The sequence below is a fragment of the Rhinopithecus roxellana genome, chromosome 20 (assembly GCF_007565055.1).
Source record: "Rhinopithecus roxellana isolate Shanxi Qingling chromosome 20, ASM756505v1, whole genome shotgun sequence".
Taxonomy (NCBI): domain Eukaryota; kingdom Metazoa; phylum Chordata; class Mammalia; order Primates; family Cercopithecidae; genus Rhinopithecus; species Rhinopithecus roxellana.
Window position 1 is genome coordinate 56,673,926 of NC_044568.1, and position 21,520 is coordinate 56,695,445.

General features: G+C 42.5%; 1 protein-coding gene across 3 annotated transcripts in view; it reads right to left on the bottom strand.

Annotated features, from left to right (window-relative positions):
- Positions 1-1,628: 1,628 nt before the first annotated feature.
- Positions 1,629-21,520, bottom strand: part of GAN (gigaxonin) — a 68,265-nt gene continuing 48,373 nt past the window's right edge. For all 3 annotated transcript variants that reach the window (XM_030925217.1, XM_030925216.1, XM_010375149.2), the window contains 6 exons: positions 20,048-20,160; positions 18,712-18,861; positions 17,533-17,669; positions 16,851-16,979; positions 4,485-4,594; positions 1,629-4,398 (listed from right to left, as the gene is read on the bottom strand). In XM_030925217.1, the coding sequence (XP_030781077.1) occupies positions 4,217-4,398; positions 4,485-4,594; positions 16,851-16,979; positions 17,533-17,669; positions 18,712-18,861; positions 20,048-20,160 (821 nt within the window). In that variant the 3' untranslated portion in view covers positions 1,629-4,216. The remainder of the gene's footprint in view (positions 4,399-4,484; positions 4,595-16,850; positions 16,980-17,532; positions 17,670-18,711; positions 18,862-20,047; positions 20,161-21,520) is intronic.

A 21,520-nucleotide genomic window follows, 5' to 3' on the forward strand; every position in this document is an offset into this window, starting at 1 on the left:
CCATCTGGACACCAAGTTTCTCACTGAAAACCCAGTCAAATCAGTCACTCTTGGCGTGCCCTTTTCAACAGAAGAACATTACTTTGATCACAAGAATCTTCTATTTATTTGTCAAATGTTTATTGACTACCTACTCTGTGCAGGCACTGAAATTGGCAGATGACAAAGACAGGGCCCTTGCCCATGCTATAGTGGGTTTATGACCTTGAGTGGGAGGGTGGTGCAAGCACAGTTCCTAGTGGGTGCTCATCAGACAGGTGTTGGTGGACCCCAGGCGGGTTTTGCTACAGTCAGCTGGTCTCTTCTCACTGACTTCCTGGACTCCAGTGCTCAGTAAGCAGCCAGTGGAAAAGGGCTGCCTCACCTTTCCCTTCCACCAGGTGTTTTTCACGGGGTTCCGGCATCTTTAAATTGAAACAGTCAAAGCGCCACCTCACTCTTCCCCCATTTAACCAAAGGTCTTCATCTGACCACAGGAGGCCTCTTGAATCATGAATGCCAACATTCTGGAAGGGAACACTGCGCTGTTTCTAGAATTCCTTGGAAGGTTTTTGGAATCCCTGGTTTGGTACACTGAGGTAGGAATGTACCAAATGGAACTCTAATGGGCCACAGTAGCTAAGACATTTCTCTAGAAATGAAACTTAACTAACCATGAGTGGCTTAGGTGCCATAGCAAAGACAGTCCTCTCTTTACCATGTTTGTACAAAGAATGTATTTCCTATACATTGACTAGGGAATCCCCCCCAACTCATAAATTATAAAAATGACACTTCCAAACCATCAATGAAGAAAGTATCATCATTAAAGTGGTAGTGCAATATAACAAAGTGTTTACAAACAAAACACCATCCAACATACCCCCAAGTGCTCTTGTTTGGTTGTTATACAGTTTGAAAAAAGCCTACAGTTAGCTATCAATTTCTTACGGCAATGAAGCATTAAGCTAAACAATGAATTTAGAAATTTCTTAGGCCAAATCTTGACAGTATACCAACTATGAGTTGGTAAACACTGTTTTTAATCCTTCTAAAGAAGAGAAATGCGAACACCAAGTAAAACTTATTATAAACTATAAATATTTCAATATTTACACTCAATATGAGTTTGACACCGTAGTATAAACTGAAGGTCAACAGGCTCAAGAATTTATCTGAAGCACCAGGAGACAGTAACATATGTAGTTTAGAACTACAATTCAAAAAGTAAACACATACCAATACATTTATCAGGTTAAATAGCATCACACACACACACGCGCACTCACTCATCTCTCACACTTTTTCTTCTCACAGGATGTAAGCACTATCAAAAACAAAACAAAAAACACTTTAAATTAAACACTTAAATCTTTGAAAAATCTAAATTTGGATGTGTTAAACAAAGAAAGAAACTACCTATTTTAGACTGCAGCCTAGGAGAGATTCTTTAAATATTCACTTATTCTAACCTGAGACAACTTTCCTTCCGAAAATAAATTGCACTTCCCCCAAAGATATTTGTACGTAAAATTTAAGACCTATCCTGAGCCACCAATCCCAACACACACCTGGTAAAAGTGACGTATCAAGAAAGAAGTATCAAAAAGTTATCAAGAAACGATGTTTCAAGACATAAGTGGAATGTGAAAACACAAACCTGCGTGAAATGAGTCAAAATTTATTTTACAATACTGAAATAACTGTCATTTACAAAAGAGTCATGATTAATTTTGGAGCATAGTAAAATTAAATACAACCCTATACTTCAACACAGTATTTGAATGCTGATATAGAGCAAAGTGACAGTTTGGCACTTAGCAGCTTTTATTGGTTATTGCATCCCATATTATGTGGCAAATTTATTTTATAAAACATGATCTAATTTCTGCAGTTATAGTGTCAATGAACCAAAATTAAAAAAAACACAAAACACTATTTTTATAAAATGAATTTACCAAGTCATGCAGGTACTGATAATATTGCAAGAGGAACACATTCACTCCTAAATAATGAACTGTCTCCTTGGAGAGGCCTGGCGTAGACTGGAAAAAAAACTTTAAATTTCAGAAATTAAAAAAAGAGAATTGCTGACGATCGTGGCTTTAACTGCACATCAGTTACTGTTCTAATGTTCCCCAACTGCAGCTGCTGAATGCCAAGGTACTGTTCTGTACAGGATATTTCACCAAAGCAAATTTAGTTTTTCAGCTATTCGCTTCCTCTAAAACTAATGTCTAGTTGTAAAAAAGAAAAATCTTCCTTTCTTTGCAGAGGCCACATAGTTTGCTTTCATTAAAAGATGTCCACAGTGTCACTAGGAAAATGTGTAGACAACAGCTGACTGGTACACAAAACAATTCTGAACTTGGTTTTGACTGACATATTAAACATTATTGAATTACATGACTCTGCGGCACACCTGGCCTGGTGCCTCTAGTACATAAGATAAAAACCTTACACCTTCTCTTATCAGGTATCTTCTGGTTAAAATGGAGAGTTAATGTACCACACTCAACACCCTCCAGAACCCCACAGGCATAGCATCTTTCAGCAACTTCTGTAGCATTGTACTGACTTCCAGCAGGTATAAGAAAAAAAATCACAGTTAGGTCACCCTTTTTCATATCTATGGGTGGGAGAACATAAGTCATGTTTTTCATATGCATGTTAACTGCATACAAACGTTCCATATAGGAAGTTTCTGGAAGAAATTCCTGTTCTCGATTTACAACCAAAGGATACCTTTATACATGTGTTAATTAAGACAAAATGCTGCTTCTTACAGCCATATTCCAAGAGGAAAAAAAAAAAGCTGTAGAAAACAATTAAAAATGAAGTACTGTATATTAAATTGATTAGAAATTTGACATTGCATAAAATTCAATTTAGGAAGTAATCAAGCACTTTGAAGTCCCCGATTTCACACTAGGGTGGTGTAATTCAAGTGGAAAACAAAATATCTTACAAGATACGTTCCACGAACAAAAGACATTTTTCCCCCAATGAGAAGTGGGGTAAAGTGAGTTGAGGTGGGAATGAGAGATAGGAAAGGAGGGAAGGAGGAAAAGATTAATTTGCTCTATCAACAGAATGAAATTAAGTTGAGGTAGTTTATTCTACCAGCCAAACTTTACTCGTAACATAATTTATCTAAAACTCTCACTAGCGAATGCCACTGGGAAACTTCTATTACAAAGACTAGATTCTTAACACAGATTCGCATTCTAAGACAAGCTTTCAGACCCTAAACAGTAGTAAACAAGACTTTGTGTGCTTTCAGACAGGTTATGTGAAAAAGTTTTTGATCCCTATATATTTTGTCTGGAGAGCTTTTTTGTGTTCTTTTAGCCATAGCAGACCTTTATTATTTGTCTGACTCAGGTCTTTCTTTTATAAAATCTCCTACTCACTAATATCCTCATACTTAGAAAATGGTTTTGTTCATTGAGAAGGCAGAATGGCACTGCAGGAGACCCTTCCCAGCTCCACAGGTACTACCCCAGAAAGGATGCGGGACGTGTCTTGATCTAAGTCAACACAGAAGTGAGCAACTTCTTTCAGTTCACATGAGGGCTGCAACCTGACTCATCAATTTACTGAAGCTTTACATTACTAAGATAAAGTTACAAAAGAGCAATTTTCTCTTCATTTCAATTCATCATGATATAGTTTTAAAAAGATTCTTAGGACAGAGTACTAGGAATAAATGGAGACTAACTGGCATACAGTCCGATCTAACATTTTAGGCACAAACCTTAATTTGTCGGGCAGGGTTAGGCATAATACATCCTTCCAAGTGCAGTGGAAAAGCAGTCTTGGCATGTTTGGATATGTTGGTTTGCATATATGGATTTTGTTTGTTACCAAAGCTACGTATTTGAACACAGCAGTCAGACATGAGTTCCCTTCAGGGAAAATGCACCTTAGTATTTTAACTTTGATATTTTACATGATACCAATTCCCACTCCCTTTTCCTTTTGATATTTACTAGCCTCCATTGTCTACAGCCGCATCTAACTGGAGGAACTCACTCCTCCCAGGTAGTTTTTCAACAGTTATGTGTTCTCCCCAACAAGAGCTGAAGCTCAAGTTTGTAAGCATCATAAAGCCACCAAAGAGTTACCATACCAAAGCCCAGCACAGAGTGAGTTCAGCTGCCATCGCTGCTCTCCCTTTCGTAGCTATGTTATGGTGCCCTTGGGTCAGGATCTTGCTCTCTGCTCTGCTTCCTCCTCACGGGGAATGAACACGAATACGGAATAAGCCTTGCTGAAGCTGCAGGCGGAAGAGCTTGCAATTCGCAATGCGTAAGGCTGCACACCCTGTGCGGCGAAGGTCGGATGGAAGGAGTGGTTTAGTGTGGTGCCAGGTTCCTGTGCTTCTTTTAAACTCACGCACGTAGTCGTAATTGGTACCTAAGCCACGGAAATAAGCAAGGGTGAGAAAACGTACCCAGAATCACCAGGAAACAGTTTCAAGAAAATCACCATAACACTCTTACCTGTATCAAGATCTCCAATAACATAAATACTGGCTCCTATAGGTACAGCTCCATAAACAAAAGAGGAACTGGCGGGGATGCATAAATTCTGGTCGTTAAGATAGATCCACCTGAAAACAAAGCCGATGCACAAAATTAAAGAAATCAAAAGGATGACAACAACGTCTCGGAAGACTGTCACAGCAAACTTGGTGAGTCATCGGCAGTATCAGGCAACGCGCCAATCTCGACCCCATGTTCCACTGCCAGGTAATCACCGACATGCTGCCAGTTGCTACAGATAGTTTTGTCTGTGCTAGAATGAAACATGTATTGAGTCATAAACAGCATGTGCTTTCCAACCTGCTTCTGCTCAGCACGAGGTTTCTGAGATTCATCCACGCTGTTGTTTGCATCTGTCATTCATTTCTGTTTATTTCTAAGCAGTATTCCATCATACGGATGTACCAGAATTTGTTGGTTTTTCAGACAGGCTCTCCCTCTGTTGCCCCAGGCTGGGGAGCAGAGACGCAACTATGGTTCACTGCAGCCTCAACCTACCACTTCAGGTGATCCTCCCACCCCAGCCTTCCAAGTAGCTGATACTACAGGTGTGCACCACCACACTCAGCTAATTCCTATATATATACACATATATGTATGTATGTATATGTGTGTGTGTGTGTGTGTGTGTGTGTATATATATATACTCATAAAGATGGGATTTTGCCATGTTGCCCAGGCTGGTCTCGAGCTCCTGGGCTCAGGTGATCTGCCCACTTCAGCCTCCCAAAATGCTGTATTACAGGCGTAAGCCACAGAGCCCAGCCCCAGACTTCGTTATTCATTCACTTGTTGATGTTCCAGTTTTCGGCTATTATGAATAAGGCTGTCAGGAACATTAGAGAGCAAGTTGTTTTTATGGACTTATGACGTTGCTGGGCTATATGGTAAGGGTATTTTCTACTGGAAAAAAAAAGTGCCCCACTGCTTTCCAAAGTGGTATGTCATAATTTTGCATTCCAATTAGCAATGTGTGAGAATTCCAATTGCTCAGTATTACTGTGAGATCTCAGTATTGTATTAATTTTAGCTATTTTAATGGCGTACACTTCCCTGAAGACTAATGATGTTGAGCATTTTTGCATGTGCTTATTGGTCATTTTACGGATTTTTTTTTTTTTTTTTTTTTGAGACAGGGTCTCACTGTCACTCATCTAGGCTGGAGTGCTGTGGCGCAATCACAGCTCACTGCAGTCTCAACCTCTTGGGCTCTAGTGATCCTTTCACCCCACCCTCCCAAGTAGTTGGGACCATAGGTGCACACCACCACACCCAGTTAATGAAAACCAATTTTTTTTTCACAGAGATAAGGTCTCACCATGCTACCCAGGCTGATCTCAGGTTCCAGGGCTCAAGTGATCCTTGGCCTCCAGAAGCGCTGGGATTGCAGGTGGGAGCCGCCACACCCAGCCCTATTTTATGTTCTGTTATAAAATGTGTGTTAAAAGGTTTGCCCATTTTAAAACTGGGGGCCAGATGTGGTGGCTCACGCCTGTAATCCCAATACTTTGGGAGGCTGAGGCAGGTGGATCACTTGAGCCCAGGAGTTCAAGACCAGCTGGGCAACATGGTGAAACCGTGTCTTTACAAAAATTACAACAATTAGCCAAGTGTAGTGGCATCTGTCTGTAGTCCCAGCTACTCAGGCTGAGGTGGGAGGATCGCTTGCGTTAAGGAGGTCAAGGCTGCAATGAGTTGAGATCACACCACTGCACTCCAGCCTGGGCAAAAGTGAGACCCTGTCTCAAAAAAAAAAAAAAAAAAAAAAGGACGTAGCAAGACTGTCTCTAAATTTTTTTAAAAATTGGGTTTACTGTCTTCTTATTGAATTGTCAGATTCTTTATATCCTGTGGATACAGATACTTTGTTAGATACATGTATTATGAATCTTTTTCCCAGGATGTAGGTTGCCTTTTCAATTTCCTAATGGAACCTTAAGTTTTTAACTTTGATGAATTCCAATATATCCTTTTCTTTCTTTTTTTTTTTTTTTTTTGAGATGGAGTCTCGTTCTGTCGCCCAGGCTGGAGCGCAGTGGCCGGATCTCAGCTCACTGCAAGCTCCGCCTCCCGGGTTTACAACATTCTCCTGCCTCAGCCTCCTGAGTAGCTGGGACTACAGGCGCCTGCCACGTCGCCCAGCTAGTTTTTGTATTTTTTTTTTAGTAGAGACGGGGTTTCATCGTGTTAGCCAGGATGGTCTCAATCTCCTGACCTCGTGATCCGCCCGTCTTGGCCTCCCAAAGTGCTGGGATTACAGGCTTGAGCCACCGCGCCCGGTCTCCAATATATCCTTTTCTTCTTTTACAGTCACAGTTTCTGCGTCATGCTAAAAAATCTTTGCCTACCCTAATACGAAGATTTTTCTCCTATGCTCTCTTCTGGAAATTTTACAGTTTTATCTTTTACATTTAGGTCTATGATACATTTCAAGTTAATTTTTTGTGTCTGGCATGAATCACAGTTCACTTTCTTCCATATAGATAGCTAGCTGTTCCAGTACCATTTGCTAAAGGCTTTTCTTTCCCCCACTAAATTGTCTTGGCACCTCTGTTGAAAATCAATTTAATAACCACTAAAAAGATTTAAGGCTCTATGAAGAAGTTAGTCCCAGAGCTGAGGCAGAGAAAACTATAAGAGGGGTCTGGGGCATCCTGTCGTGCCAGATAGGAAGTGCTTAAAAAAGGATGGGGGTGTGTCAAAGGACAAGGAAGCCATGGTGAGGCAGCTCCTGACAGCCGAGGCTGGAACTATGTGAGCATGAAAATCAGTAATGATGGTGCTGGATTTATAACTCAGGGAGTAAAATAAATATCCATGAATCCATATCCTATAAATAATTGGAAAACATTAACAGGAAAAAGGGACAGGTTTCCTTTACTGAAAAATTCCGATTCATAGATGCAGAAGAATGACGGAAACAAAATCATCACCAGGCAAACGCCACCGAAATGACTTCTGCAGGCTAGGTCTACCAGTGGATGCTCAAATGAGTGCTTGAGAGTTTCAGGAGAAAATGGTTTTGCAAATTCTCAAATTATCTCCACTAAGATATTTATTAATTACAACAAGAAAATCAGTTAACTTTCCAGTGGAGAAATCTAACACATACCACCTTAACCAAGTCATCAAGGTTAACATCACCAGCAACAAGGCACATCAATGTGTTCTCCCTGATATGATGCAGAGAAGTGCATAATATGACTTCTGTGGTATTGCCAAACTGCATAACCTCAGTCTAATTGCAAGAAATCATTAGATCAATCCAAATTAAGAGATCCTACCAAAAAGAAAAAGAAAAAAAAAGAACCAATAACCTTCAAGAGGATGAAGGTCATGAGACTCAGGGAAAGAATGAAGAACCTGCTGGGTGTGGTGGCTCACGTCTGTAATCCCAGCACTTTGGGAGGCTGAGGTGGGTGGATCACAAGGTCAAGAGATCGAGACCATCCTGGCCAACATGGTGAAATCTCATCTCTACTAAAAATACAAAAATTAGCTGGGTGTGGTGGCACGCACCTGTAGTCCCAGCTACTCGGGAGGATGAGGCAGGAGAATCACTTGAACTCAGGAGGTGGAGGTTGCAGTGAGCTGAGATGGTGCCATTGCACTCCAGCCTGGCGACAGAGCAAGACTCTGTCTCAAAATAAATAAATAAATAAATAAATAAATAAATAAATAAATAAAATAAAATAAATAAAAAAAAAGAATGAAGAACTATCACAGATTAAAGGAGTCTAAGCAAACACAGTATCTGAATGCAATGTAGAATCCTGGATTGGATCTGGAAACTGAGAAAAAAGACATTAGAGGACAAGCTGGTGAAACTCCAGTAAGTCTGTAGTTTACTTAATAATTTTGGACAATGTAAATATCCTGGTTTTGATGCTTGTACTACAGTCATGTAAGATGTTAACACTAGAAGAAGCTGAGTGAATGACTTATTGGAAATGGGAACTCTTTGGCTTTACAACTTTTCTACAAGTCTATAATACTATTCAAAAATAAAAGTTTATTTCTTTTTCTTAAAGAGTAAATCTAGACCCTGCTATGTAATAATAATGTTCCCTCTGGGAACAATCGTCTGTTAATAGCTAAAAGGCATAGCTAGGTCACAGCGGACTTCAGTAGGACCTTGGGAACGCATCTAAATGGTCTTAAGAGTAACCAAAGTCCAGACCTACCCTCACTGGAGGACATAGTCATATGGTCATCACTCCATCATCTCTAACTCTATGCTGTGAAGCAGCCAGGGCATCTCAATGTCAAATAGAAATGCACAATCATTTCCCCAACAGCACTACTTTTATTTCAATGAACACTCTTCCTAGACTCTTCTAAAGCAGGCAGCTTCCACATTTAGAATTCCAATAAACACAGAAGCCTAATGATCACAGAGCAACTCAGAAACAAAGCTAAGCACCACGCTTCTAAAGCCATTCATCTAATATTTGATTCAACTAACATCTGAATGTTGATGGGTGTCAGGTAGTTTTTGCTGGGACTGGGATATAGATTTTGGCCCCTGCCTCCCTAATGCCTCCAATGAAATGGAAAAGGGAAAAAATCTAAAAGCTTGTGCTGAAAGTGAAAATGGAGGCCCTGAACACAACTTTCAAAGAAAATGTTTGAAAACCATCAAACTACAATGCTGATTTATTCAAATTTCACGTCTTTAGGCCTAAACATAAATAACTACACCTCAGCATCTAAGTTCTTCCCAGATTCTGAATCAAACCAACTCAGTTCATCCCTGCAATGACTGTATTAAGCTAAAGACACTGGACTGCATAGATGATCTACCAGGTTTTGTCCCAAGCACATGAATGATTCAGTTCCTGGGTTTCAGAAAAATAAGCCTAGGTGATCTATTTTAGGTAAAGACTAGGCTTCAAATTAAACAGAACTAATTTGAAAATTTAATTGAATTGCATCTTCAGGTGTGGCTGCTTATAAAACAGGTATAAAGGGACATGAGGTTTTACATGCCACTCATTCTCTCACTGACCTGAACAGTTTAGCTGTCCCAGCCTGCCTCCTCATCTGTCCAGTGAGATACCAGATAGCGTCACCAACCTCAAATGACTGTTGTGAGGATGAAATGAAATACCAATGTAAAGTATTTTGCATAGCTTCTAGTACTTAGAAGGTATCATTAAGCGATAGTAAATTTTGCAATGAACAAGGCAATATCGTGTCTTCAGTTACAATGTTTTCAAACACGGGCTTGTCAGTCCTTGGGGGCTATAATGATGCACGCTCTGGTAACTCAGAATTAAGACTGCCCTGAGACTGAAGCTTAAAATACAGCATGGATTTCAACAGTGAACTTCAGAGACAGGGAAGTAGAAGGGGAATGACAGGAAAGGAGAGAGGCAGACAGCTACAGAGGAAAAGACTGCAATCAATTGAGGAGAAAGGAGAGGAGGAAAGAAAAAGAGAGCTATGGTGAGGCATCTGCTTCCAGTACGGCAGAAGAAACTCTTCAAATGGCTTCTCAGCTGCTGCAAGTGTCAGCTGTAAACTCTGGACAAAATACAACTACCTGAGTGCTCTGGAAACTGAAGAAAAGCAGGTAGATTCCGGAAAGCCATGGAAAGCTGACGGAGCAAGCAACCTGTATGGACTAAGTTCCCCGTTTCTTGGTAGCTTTCTCTGAAGGCAGCCTCACGGGGGCAGCTCTGGGGAGCTAAACCCCTACAGAAAAGATAGCCATCTTTCTGGCTACAGGACTCAGCAATCAGGAAAAGGGGTCTTGGGGCAACCAGGATCTCCAAAGTGTGAGTGGAGAACCTGAGAAAGGAGAGGTAGAGAAGCACCCCTCGATTTGTGCGCATCCACTCATCTCAAGTCTTCAACTAACCCTGGAACCATGTACGCTTATGACTGAGGCTTCGAGAACTGGATTGAGATTTCAGCTGCCACCCATGGCAGGTGGCACGGCTTGCAATTTACGTCTAACCAAGTCAATTGCTGACTAAAACTCAGAGCAACACTCTAAAGCAATATAAGAAAATTCAAGGCCCCAACAACATAATAGTAACCACACCCAGGATCCAGTCTAGAGTTTCTCAACAAAACAGGAGCCGGAAAAATGAGAACCCATTTCTCAAGGGAACAAACAATCAACAGACACCAACTCTTGAGATGACTCAGATACTGGAATTAACAGGCAAGGACTTGAACATAACTACCACAGTGATGCTCAGTATGGGAAAGAAAAATATGCTTGCGATGGAAAGATAGGAAATTTCAGCACAGAAAATTTAGAAACCTAAAAACAAACTACACAAACATTTTAGAATTGCTAACATAATACTTGAAATAAAAAAATTCACTGGATGGAGATAACAAAAGAAAGCAGCAGCAAACAAGACAGAGCAACAGAAACCATCCAATTTGAAGAAGGAAAAATGATACTGCAGACTGAATGGTCATGAAAATAAATCACATCAGTATGTCCAGCTAGAGTGGCGCTCTGTGGAAAGCTGAAGGCTTTCACTGTTTGCCTTAGAAAAGCAAAAGATCTACCATAAGTAATCTAGAATTCTACCTGAAGAAGCTAGAAAAGAGTAAAAGAAACCCAAAGTAAAAGGATGGAAGTAATACAGGTGAGTGTAGAAATCAACGAAACAGAAAATACTATGGAGAAATGAACCACGTGTAGAAGCTGGTCTTCTGTCCACAGAGGGTGCAGACTGTGGCAAGGCTGGGGGCGAAAGGGCTGCTCTGCCGCTGTTGGCTGCCCTCCTCTCACTCCTCCTGTGCTTGCTCCTACCAGCCTGCAGGAGACCAGGGGTGCACACTCTCCAGCTTGTTTCTCTGGCCCCTGGCACCCTGGTGCTCTGCTCTCCAGTGGCCTCAGCACACACACTTCCAATGGGATGAATCTTGGCCCTGTGGGGTAGGGAAGATACTTTCTAATTTGTTCCCTCAGGTGTTTTTCCTCTGACCTAAAGGTAGCAGCTGTACTTCCTACGTTAGCTATTTCTACCGTTTTCAGAGTCTTTTAGTAGCTGACTGTCTCTTACTAGTGATAATTACATATATTACATTTTCCCTATTCAAATGACTGGTGTGGTTTTTGCCTCTTGACTGGACCATGACTGAAATAGATGTGGTCGGGGTGGGGTTCATCTCTTATCCTCTAGTTCACACGTCTTACTAAGGCATCTGAAAGTACCTGTTTCTTCCCAACCATCAGATACAAACAGCACAATGTGGTCAATGGGGTAGACCAATGAGATGTTTTGTGGAACATGATGATGATTAAAATATCCGTGGACTACTACACAACAGACATTAGCCCATTATATATCTTAGTTGACACAGCCCCGAGGCAAGGCTGTGCAGGTGTACTGTTGCCCCTGACAAGTAAAAGCAAACTGCTTCTGGTGACCCTTGCAAATTGGTATGAAGAAAATACATTAGCTATGTCAGTGGCTGCCATACTAAGGCTGGGAACTGTGCCTCATAAAGACACAACATTTGCGTGAGGATATTACATCTGAGACAGAATCTGGGATCAGTACGATCACCTGATCAAGTTTATGAAAGCTTTTGCTATGTGCATGAAAAAAGCAAAAGATCTACCATGGGTAATCTAGAATTCTACCTGAAGCTAGAAAAGAGTAAAAGAAACCCAAAGTAAAAGGAAAACCTAAAAACAAACTACACAAACATTTTAAAATTGATAACATACTGTTTCAAATAAAAAATTTCCAAGATTTTCCGAGACCCATTTTACTTTTCTACTTTTTCTAGGTGAATTAAGTGGGGATGTGATAGGCATCGCCTCTCCTGCATTTTCTAGTCTTTGATGGTGGCATAATGTTTGCAGATTCCCCCAGGATGCAGTATTGCTTCTGGTTTTCTATTTTGGTAGAGAAGGAAAGTTCCAGGGACTTCCACTTAGCCCTTGTTGTCACAGTGGCCCCCAATCCATGTGTCAGAGAACCAGTATGGTGATTTTGCCAGTTGTCAGGTATGTCTATTCTAGTTATATATTCAGGAATCAAAAGAGGAAACTGACAGACCTCAACTTCAAAGAACAGTTAATATAACTCATATACTGTAAAAAATGAAAGTAGAGGCGCATCCAGGCTAAGCAAATGCAGAGAGGCAGTAAAACACAAGAGGGTTTAAAAAGTGAGCTGGAGTATAGGACATGTGAAAGAAAGATACTGAAAAAGGGTGAAACTTTTTCTTAACTTCAAATCATGAAGAACCCTGAGTAGGTGGCTAAGTACTATTATCTTTATTTGGTAAGCAACGGGAAACAGTCAAGAACTTGGAGACGGGCAATCAAAACTCTGAGCAAAAAGTTTTTGTCAGGTTCGTCTTTCCATTCGTCTTTCAAACCCACAAGTGAGTAACTGCACAGGCAAGGCTGGCCAGAGGCTAAAGACACTACACAGATAAAGGAGTGACTGTGAGGGTAGCAGCGGGGCAGGGAAGGTGGGAAATGTGAAAAGTGCTACTGAGATTCAAAAAAGGACCAGACCTGGCAACTGATGAGTTGCAAAGTACAAGACAGAATTCAAGATGACTCCCTTTTTTGAGACGAGGTCTTGCTCTGGCACTCAGGTTGGAGTGTAATGGCATGATCATGGTCCACTGCAGCTTTCACCACTTCCCAGGTTCAAGTGATCCTTCTGCCTCAGCCTCCCAAGTAGCTGGGACCACAGGCACGGACCACCATGCTCAGCTCATTTTTGAATCTTTTGTAGAGACAACGTCTCACTATGTTACTCAGGGTTGTCTTGAACTCCTGGGCTCAAGGGATCCTCCCATTTGGGTCTCCCAGAGTTCTGGGATTATAGGTGTCAGTCACTGTGCCTGGCCAAGATGACCCTTTTGTGAACATGGATGACTGGGAGGATAGTAGTGTTATTAACAGAATAGGGACACAAGGAACAGAAATAGAGAAACTGTCATTCTGAGTATATGACGCTGTTGCTCTGACTTGGTAATACTTTATGGCAATTTCTTTGCTTGCCTTTCAAGCAGTTTTGCTTTTATTCAGAAAAACAGAAAAGAATAAGATATGGCCTTTTTTTCCCGGAAAGTTTTAACCTAAAAATAGGGAACAAAGACAGGAAAGACAAGAGATTACTTAAAAACAATTGACATGGTCTCCAATCGAATATGGACTGCTCATCCGGCAACTACAGTTTCCACGCTATGCCAGTGTAACACATTTGCATCTGATCTTTTAAGAAATAAACTACTCCTACATGTTGTTTTGTTCTTTCAATAGTTACAGGAAAGCCTACATTTTAAGGTCAACCTAGTGTGGTAGCTGAAAAGGTTGACTCTGGGGCCAGAATGCCTGAGTTCAGATCCCGCCTCAGCTCCTCGCTCCTTGTGTGTCTGTGGGCACATCGCTCACCCTTTCTGTGCTGTGATTTCCTCGTATGGAAAATAGGAATAGTAACAGTACCCACATACACTTCAGAGTGCTGTTTTGAAGATTAAACAAATACATGGCATTTGGTGTTGTATGTTATCTAAACATGTTAGAATCTTACATTGATAAGATAAATTAACAGCTTTATTCTATTTACAAACATTGGAGAGCTTAGGAATAAGGAACTAAACATACATGAATTTTATTTGGAAGTGCTTTTATTTATTTATTTATTTAGAGACAGGGTCTCACTTTGTTGGCCAGGCTAGAGTGCTGTGGCACAATCTCGACTCACTGCACCCTCCACCTCCTGGGTTCAACCAATTCTCATGCCTCGGCCTTCTAAGCAGCCAGGACTACAGGTGTGTGCCACTAGGCCTGGATAATTTTTTTTTTTTTTTGTACTTTTTTTTTTGAGACGGAGTCTCACTCTGTCACTGGGGCTGGAGTGCAGTGGCCGGATCTCAGCTTACTGCAAGCTCCGCCTCCCGGGTTCACACCATTCTCCTGCCTCAGCCTCCCACTACAGGCGCCCGCCACCTCACCCGGCTAGTTTTTTGTATTTTTTAGTAGAGACGGGGTTTCAAAGTGTTAGCCAGGATGGTCTCGATCTCCTGACCTCGTGATCCGCCTGTCTCGGCCTCCCAAAGTGCTGGGATTACAGGCTTGAGCCACCGCGCCCGGCCTTTTTTGTACTTTTAGTTGGAGACAGGGTTTCACCATGTTGGCCAGGCTGGTTTTGAACTCCTGGCCTCAAGTGATCCGCCTGCCTTGGCCTCCCAAAGTGTTGTGAATATAGGCTTGAGCCACTGCGCCTGGCCTGGAAGTGCTTTTAAATAGCAAAGAAGGAACAACAGTCTTATGTTTAATTATTATGAACTTAAAGCAAGTAATAGTTGTATTAAAAGCTTATCCACTACAAATATGTAACAACCTAATAGGCCAGGTGTGGTGGCTCATGCCTGTAATCCCAGCACTTTGAGAGGCTGAGGCGGGCGGATTACGAGGTCAGGAGCTCGAGACCAACCTGGCCAACATAGTGAAACCTTGTCTCTACTGAAAACACAAAAATTAGCTGGGTATGGTGGTGCGCGCCTGTAGTCCCGCCTACTCGGGAGGCCGAGGGGGAAGAATTGCTTGAACCCGGGAGGCGGAGCTTGCAGTACGCCGAGATCACGCCACTGCACTCTAGCCCAGGTGACAGAGCGAGACTCTGTCTCAAAAAACAACAACAACAACAACAACAACAACAAAAGACTTCATCCCTTGGGCCGTCAGCCCTCCCAGTCATGTAACGAGGAAGGAAAAACGTAGAGAAGTCTGAAAATCTGCCCCACCACAGCAAGTATCCTCTAAACTGCTCTCTAATAAACTTTCCGAAGATAGTCTATTCCTATAAATAGAAAAAAAGGCTACGCAAATATCCTAAATTTAAAATACAAGTTAGGTAGCATTTACATGCATTTCCAGCATCTTTGTAACTGCTCACTGACTGCCTTAATCTAAAACAGCATGAAATTAAACATTATGTTATGGCACCCTCTTCTGGTAACATGACTGAACTACTCAAATAAAATTATGTTTAGCATACCAATTTCCCCTTAGGATTTAAACATATTACCGCAATAAAAATACTGTCAGTGGTTACAACAATAAAATGCGTGAGGAAAGAGAGAAGATATCCAGAAGGATGTTATCGACTCTACAAGACATATGTGGCACTTTTCAGAGGTTTTTTTGTTTTTTTTTTGAGACGGAGTCTTGCTCTGTCGCCCAGGCTGGAGTGCAGTGGCCGGATCTCAGCTCACTGCAAGCTCCGCCTCCCGGGTTCCCGCCATTCTCCTGCCTCAGTCTCCGGAGTAGCTGGGACTACAGGCGCCCGCCACTGCGCCCGGCTAGTTTTTTGTATTTTTTTAGTAGAGATGGGGTTTCACCGTATTAGCCAGGATGGTCTCGATCTCCTGACCTCGTGATCCGCCCGTCTCGGCCTCCCAAAGTGCTGGGATTACAGGCTTGAGCCACCGCGCCCGGCCATTTCAGAGGTTTTAAGAATCTCGGACACCACGCCTTAGCCACTTAATCAACATTTTACTAAGTATCTGATACAAGCAGGTAGGATGTTGGAAGCCAGGATACAGAGCTGACGAAGGTGGACCTTGCCCTGAAGTTGCTTGCAGTTAACAGTCACAACCCCAGAGAGAGACTTGTCTGGAGTGCATGGGATCATAGATGAAGGGATTTAAATCAGAGTAGAAGGTGTGAGAAGGCTTTCTCTAGGTTTTGATAACTAAGCAGTTTTGAAAAACGCCAAGCTAACTGGATGCTCAGTGGGAAGGAAGCTTTTAGGCAAGAAGCAGCATATGAACACAGAGCTGAGACAATCATACTTGATTTCGCAGGGGAAAGTGGCTCAGTGTAAAGTATCCGGGTTAGTAGCAGGAAAAAGCAAAGGCCATTATCACAAAAGGCCACATACGCTAAGTTAAGCAGTTTATTTATTTATTTTTCTTTGGAGAACACAGGGTCTTCTTATGTGGCCCAGGCAAATCTCCAACTCCTGGGCTCAAGCAATCTTCAGTTTCTACCTCCCTAAATGTTGAGATTACGGGTGTGAGCCACCACGCCCAACAAGGTAAGGAGTTTTAAACTTTTTCCTAAAAGCTATAGGGAGCCAATAAATGATTTTAAGCAACTAAGTGTCAAGATCTGACCTACATATTAGAAAAATTTTCTATTTAGAGACATTTTAAGTCACTAGCACTTGTGAAGTCACTGAATAAATATCTAGTATGCATTAGACATATCTCCTAAACTCATAATTTAATAAAGTGACTGAAAACTAAACAAAGCTAAAATACAACTTTGAAAGCACAAAGAAAAAGTTGCAGTAGCTACGTGAAACCATTCTTAGTTACCTTTTAAACTCGTCATGGTAGAACTCGGACTTGCAAGTTACCATCTCGCTACCCTGGGCGTCCTCACGACTTCGGACTCCCCCAAACACATACAGCTCCATAGCAACTCCACAGGCCACTGCTCCAAACCTGAAAGGCCACACACAGCGTATTAGGCACAAGCAGTACAACATGAGATCTCACTCCCGCGTTCCTCTTTTTTTTTTTTTTTTGTTGAGACAGCGTCTTGCTCTGTCGCCCAGGCTGGAGTGCAGTGGCTGGATCTCAGCTCACTGCAAGCTCCGCCTCCTGGGTTTATGCCATTCTCCTTCCTCAGCCTCCCGAGTAGCTGGGACTACAGGTCCCCGCCACGTCGCCCGGCTAGTTTTTTGTATTTTTTAGGAGAGACGGGGTTTCACCGTGTTAGCCAGGATGGTCTCGATCTCCTGACCTCGTGATCCGCCCGTCTCGGCCTCCCAAAGTGCTGGGATTACAGGCTTGAGCCACCGCGCCCGGCCGCTCCCGCGTTCCTCTTATGCTGGTTTAACTCTGCAGCATTACTATGTGGGCCTTCCTTTCTCAGGAAATGCCAAGTCAAAGAAAAGGTTACTCTGAAAGAAAAGAAGAAAACCCAGGCAGGGTAAGGGGCTCCAGACCCAGTGAACAGCAAGGGAATCTACGAAGTCCACCCACATCCGTGTACCTCCTCTCTTTCAGTGGACATATGGCAGTCCACTGCTGGGTCCTGGGATCATAACACTCCACAGACTCAAACAGCTTTCCATAGGAGCCTCCACCCATGGCGTAAATTTTCTTTTTCATAGCTGCATAGCAGCCGATCTGAAAGTAGAAAACAATGGTTGGGGAGAGGCAACATTTCTCATTCAGGTCAGGTGAATAGATATTAACCCGTCCGGGGCACACTTAAAAGAGATTTAGGAAAGGGTTTGATTTCTAACAGTAAAACGATGGTGCTTTTCAGTATTACAACACCAGACTTTAAAATGAGAAGAGCAAAGTAAGACACATATTGTTAATCTTCCGAAAAGGAGCTTACTCCATCTGACACTATTTCACTAAGTGAAAGAAGTTCAAAAGCCTCATTTTTATTCATTTATTTACCAGATACAGGGTCTCATTCGGTTGCCTTGGCTGGAGTGCAGTGCTGCCATCACAGTTCACTGCAGCTTCAAACTCCTGGGCTCAACAGATCCTTCCACTTCAGCCTCCTGGGTAGCTGGGACTACAGGCGCCCACCACTGTGCCTGGCTAACTTTATTTAAAATTTGTTTGTAGAGATGGGGGATCGCTTCAGCCTAAGAGTTGAAGACCAGCTGGGGCAACACGGTGAAACCCTATCTCTACTTAAAAAAACAAAAATTAGCTGGGTGTGGTGGTGCACACCTTTTGTCTCAGCCATTCAGTAGGCTGAGGTGGGAGGATCGCTTGAGGCAGAAAGAGGTTGCAATGAGCCAAGATGGCGCCACGGTACTCTAACGGGGGCAACAGAGTGACACCCTGTCTCAAGAAAAAAAGGAAAGAGAGAGAAAGAGAGCGAGAGAGAAAGACAGGGCAAGACAGAAAGAAAACAGGTTGGGAAGATGTGGCTGCTACACCATTTGTGCAACTGAAATGTGGAGATTGGCACACAGTGGTGCTGCATAGAGCCCACCACCAGGGTAAACTCTCACACACGCCCACTTTCCTATATTGGTGTGTGGCTGATGACAGGGAAGGCAAACTACCAATAAAGGCAGCCTTCTATAAAGTTAATTCTTTTAACACTATCAGTTATATTAAAGGTCTATTCAGGATATGAAGACACATTAAGTTTAAAATCCAATGTGTACACAAACTAGTTACCACAAAATGCAGTCCTCACCTTTCTGACCATGGTCAAATCAGGTTGCTTTGTCCAGGTTTTAGAATAAATATCGTAACACTCCATGGAAATCAGCTCCTTTTCACCATCCTCTCCTCCCAAAATGTACAGCATCCCATCTATCTCCACAATTCCGAAGTTATGTCTTGCCTGAAACGACATCAGCGATCTCTGAACACACAAGGCCAATGATCATATTAAAAGCTAATATTCATATACTTAATAAAAATTAGAGAGACATAAAGATGGCAACAATAGACACTGGGGACTCCTAGAGCAGGGAGGCAGGGAGGGGAGCCAAGGCTGAAAAACTAACTATTGGGTACGATGCTCAGTACCTGGGAGACTGGATTAATCTTACTGCAAACCTCAGCATGATGCAATATACACACGTAATAAACCTACACATGTAGGTTTATACCTACCCTGAGTATAAAATAAAAGTTGGAATTATTTTTAAAAATTAGAGGAACTTCTTTTTCCCAGTGTTCCAGCTGGAAGTAACACGTTCAAAACCATTTCTCCGATAATGCTTCTTAAAGATTTCTGGCTTCCCTAGCAGCCCCCTCTTCCAGCACAACAGCCAGAGAGGCCAAAGTCATTTCTCAAAACAAGGTTATGAAATACATGGTGAGTTCCTCAGAAAATCCTCACTTCTTAACCCATAATAGCTCACAAAAAGAAAATGAACTGTTACCTCTGGTTCAATACAATTACTTTTGCATAGCAATGGGCAGTGTTTTCAAGTTGACGTGGAAAGGCTGGTATTGACCAGGGCAGAAAGGGCTGCGGAGGACAGGGTCAGGCCAAGGCTATCTGGGATCACAGAAGCCCCAGGTGTTTCATGTCCGTTTGTCAACGAATATTCACGTAGTGAACCCTATGTGCCAAGCACGATTCTAGGGCTGAAAATGAAACACTGACCAGAACACACGTAATGCTCTGCCATCAAAGAGCTTATGTGAAAAACTTCAAAATGCCTGGTCCACGAGATGGTTAGACGTGGTATGAAGACAGGGACAGGAGAGCTAAGAGGCAGGAGGGAGGCCCGCTGAGAAGGTGCTGTGAGGAGGGGGCAGGCCACGCTGGCATCTGCATAGGGCAGGACAAATGGGAAGGCCGGGGCGAGAGCATTCCTGGAAGATTTCAGAAACTGAAGGAGGCCAGAATGAGTGAAGGCCAGGAAGGGGAGGAGAGACGGGCACTAGAAGGAGAGGTTGGAGCAAATGAAGCGGGGGCTTGGCAGGGCTGCTGCTTCTTCCTTGAACTCAGACACAAAACAAACAGAAGTGCTAAGGGGAAAGCAACACATCAAACAAACGAACCAGTGTTTTACCTCGTTCATGGGCGGCAATGCTGTCCAGGCATTTGCATCTGGATCATACTTTTCTCCTGAGCTAAGAGTCTGCTTATTTTCATCTTGGCCCCCGAATACAAACAAAAATCCTTCTGCAAAGATTACAGGAAACACAAGAAATATGAAACGTGAGCCTTCAACACCCATAAATGCCATAGAATATATAGAAACAGCATCTGAAGAAACTCTCTGACGACAACAATGTTCTCTTTGGATTCAGGACTTTTATCACATCCCATTGGATCCTTGGTGATGGAGCCCAACCTGTGACTCACTTTGACCATTTCGCTTTACTCATTACTGTCTTTGAGTGGATTTTCACCACCCTACGATGAAAAAGGAAGCCTGATGTCACCCATTCAGTCACCAGCCAGCTCTGGGCCATGTCAGTTCATCTCTTCCACTCCCTCCCAGCCTCTGGGACTCTCATACAACGTCCGCACCACAGCGCACATCTGTTCATTCAAAACCCCAGGAATACCCAGATCTGAAGCACCTGTGTGCACTTTCTACTCAAAACAGGATCTAAGAGCAACTGAACTTCCGATTTCATGTAATGGTATACTAGGTTATTCTTCTGCAAAAAACAATTTGCTGGATAAAACATTTAAAAAATAATCTTAGCTGGGTGGTGGTGGCTCACATCTGTAATCTCAGCACTTTTGGAAGCCAAGGTACACGGACTGCTTGACCCCAGGAGGTTCAAGACCAGCCTGGGCAACATAGCAAGACCTCATCTCTACAAAAGGTAATGAAATTAGCCAGGCATTGTGGTATTTGCCTATAGTCTCAACTACTTAGGAGGCTGAAATGGGAGGACCACTTGAGCCCAGGAGTGTGAGGCTGAAGTGGGCCGTGACCATGCCACTGCACTCCAGCCTGGGCAACAGGGTGAGATCTTGTCTCAAAAATAACAACAATAATAATCTTCTTAGAAGAGGAGAAGCCAACAAAATAACAAGGCAAAACTGAGGGGAAAATTAGGACCTACGGAGGTTACCAAGCATGAAAACCATTTTACTCTAAGGGCATTTTCAATCTAGGTAAATCTAAACCTTTTGTCCCCGGGATGAAAAAGACAGACGTTTAAGCTCCAGGTCCACAGAAAATGTGGCTTCTGGCAGGAGATCGTCTCCAAACGTCTACACTGTCAGGACGAAGGCCAACCAGAGCTCGTACTCAGATTTAAACCTCCTTGCTACCTGGGAAATCATAAGCCTTGAACTTAATTTACAGTTAATACCAAATTAGTAGTGTTTTCAGGCAACTGGCAGAGACAAATGCAAAACTTCTGTAGAAGAAAGGACCTTCATCTAAGCCTTAGATTCTAACATCCCAGGAAATCTAAGGCAGAAAGTTAGGCTACAAATAATGTTTTTCGATTTTTTTTTTCTTTTTTTTTTTTTTTTTTGTGAGACGGAGTCTCGCTCTGTCACCCAGGCTGGAGTGCAG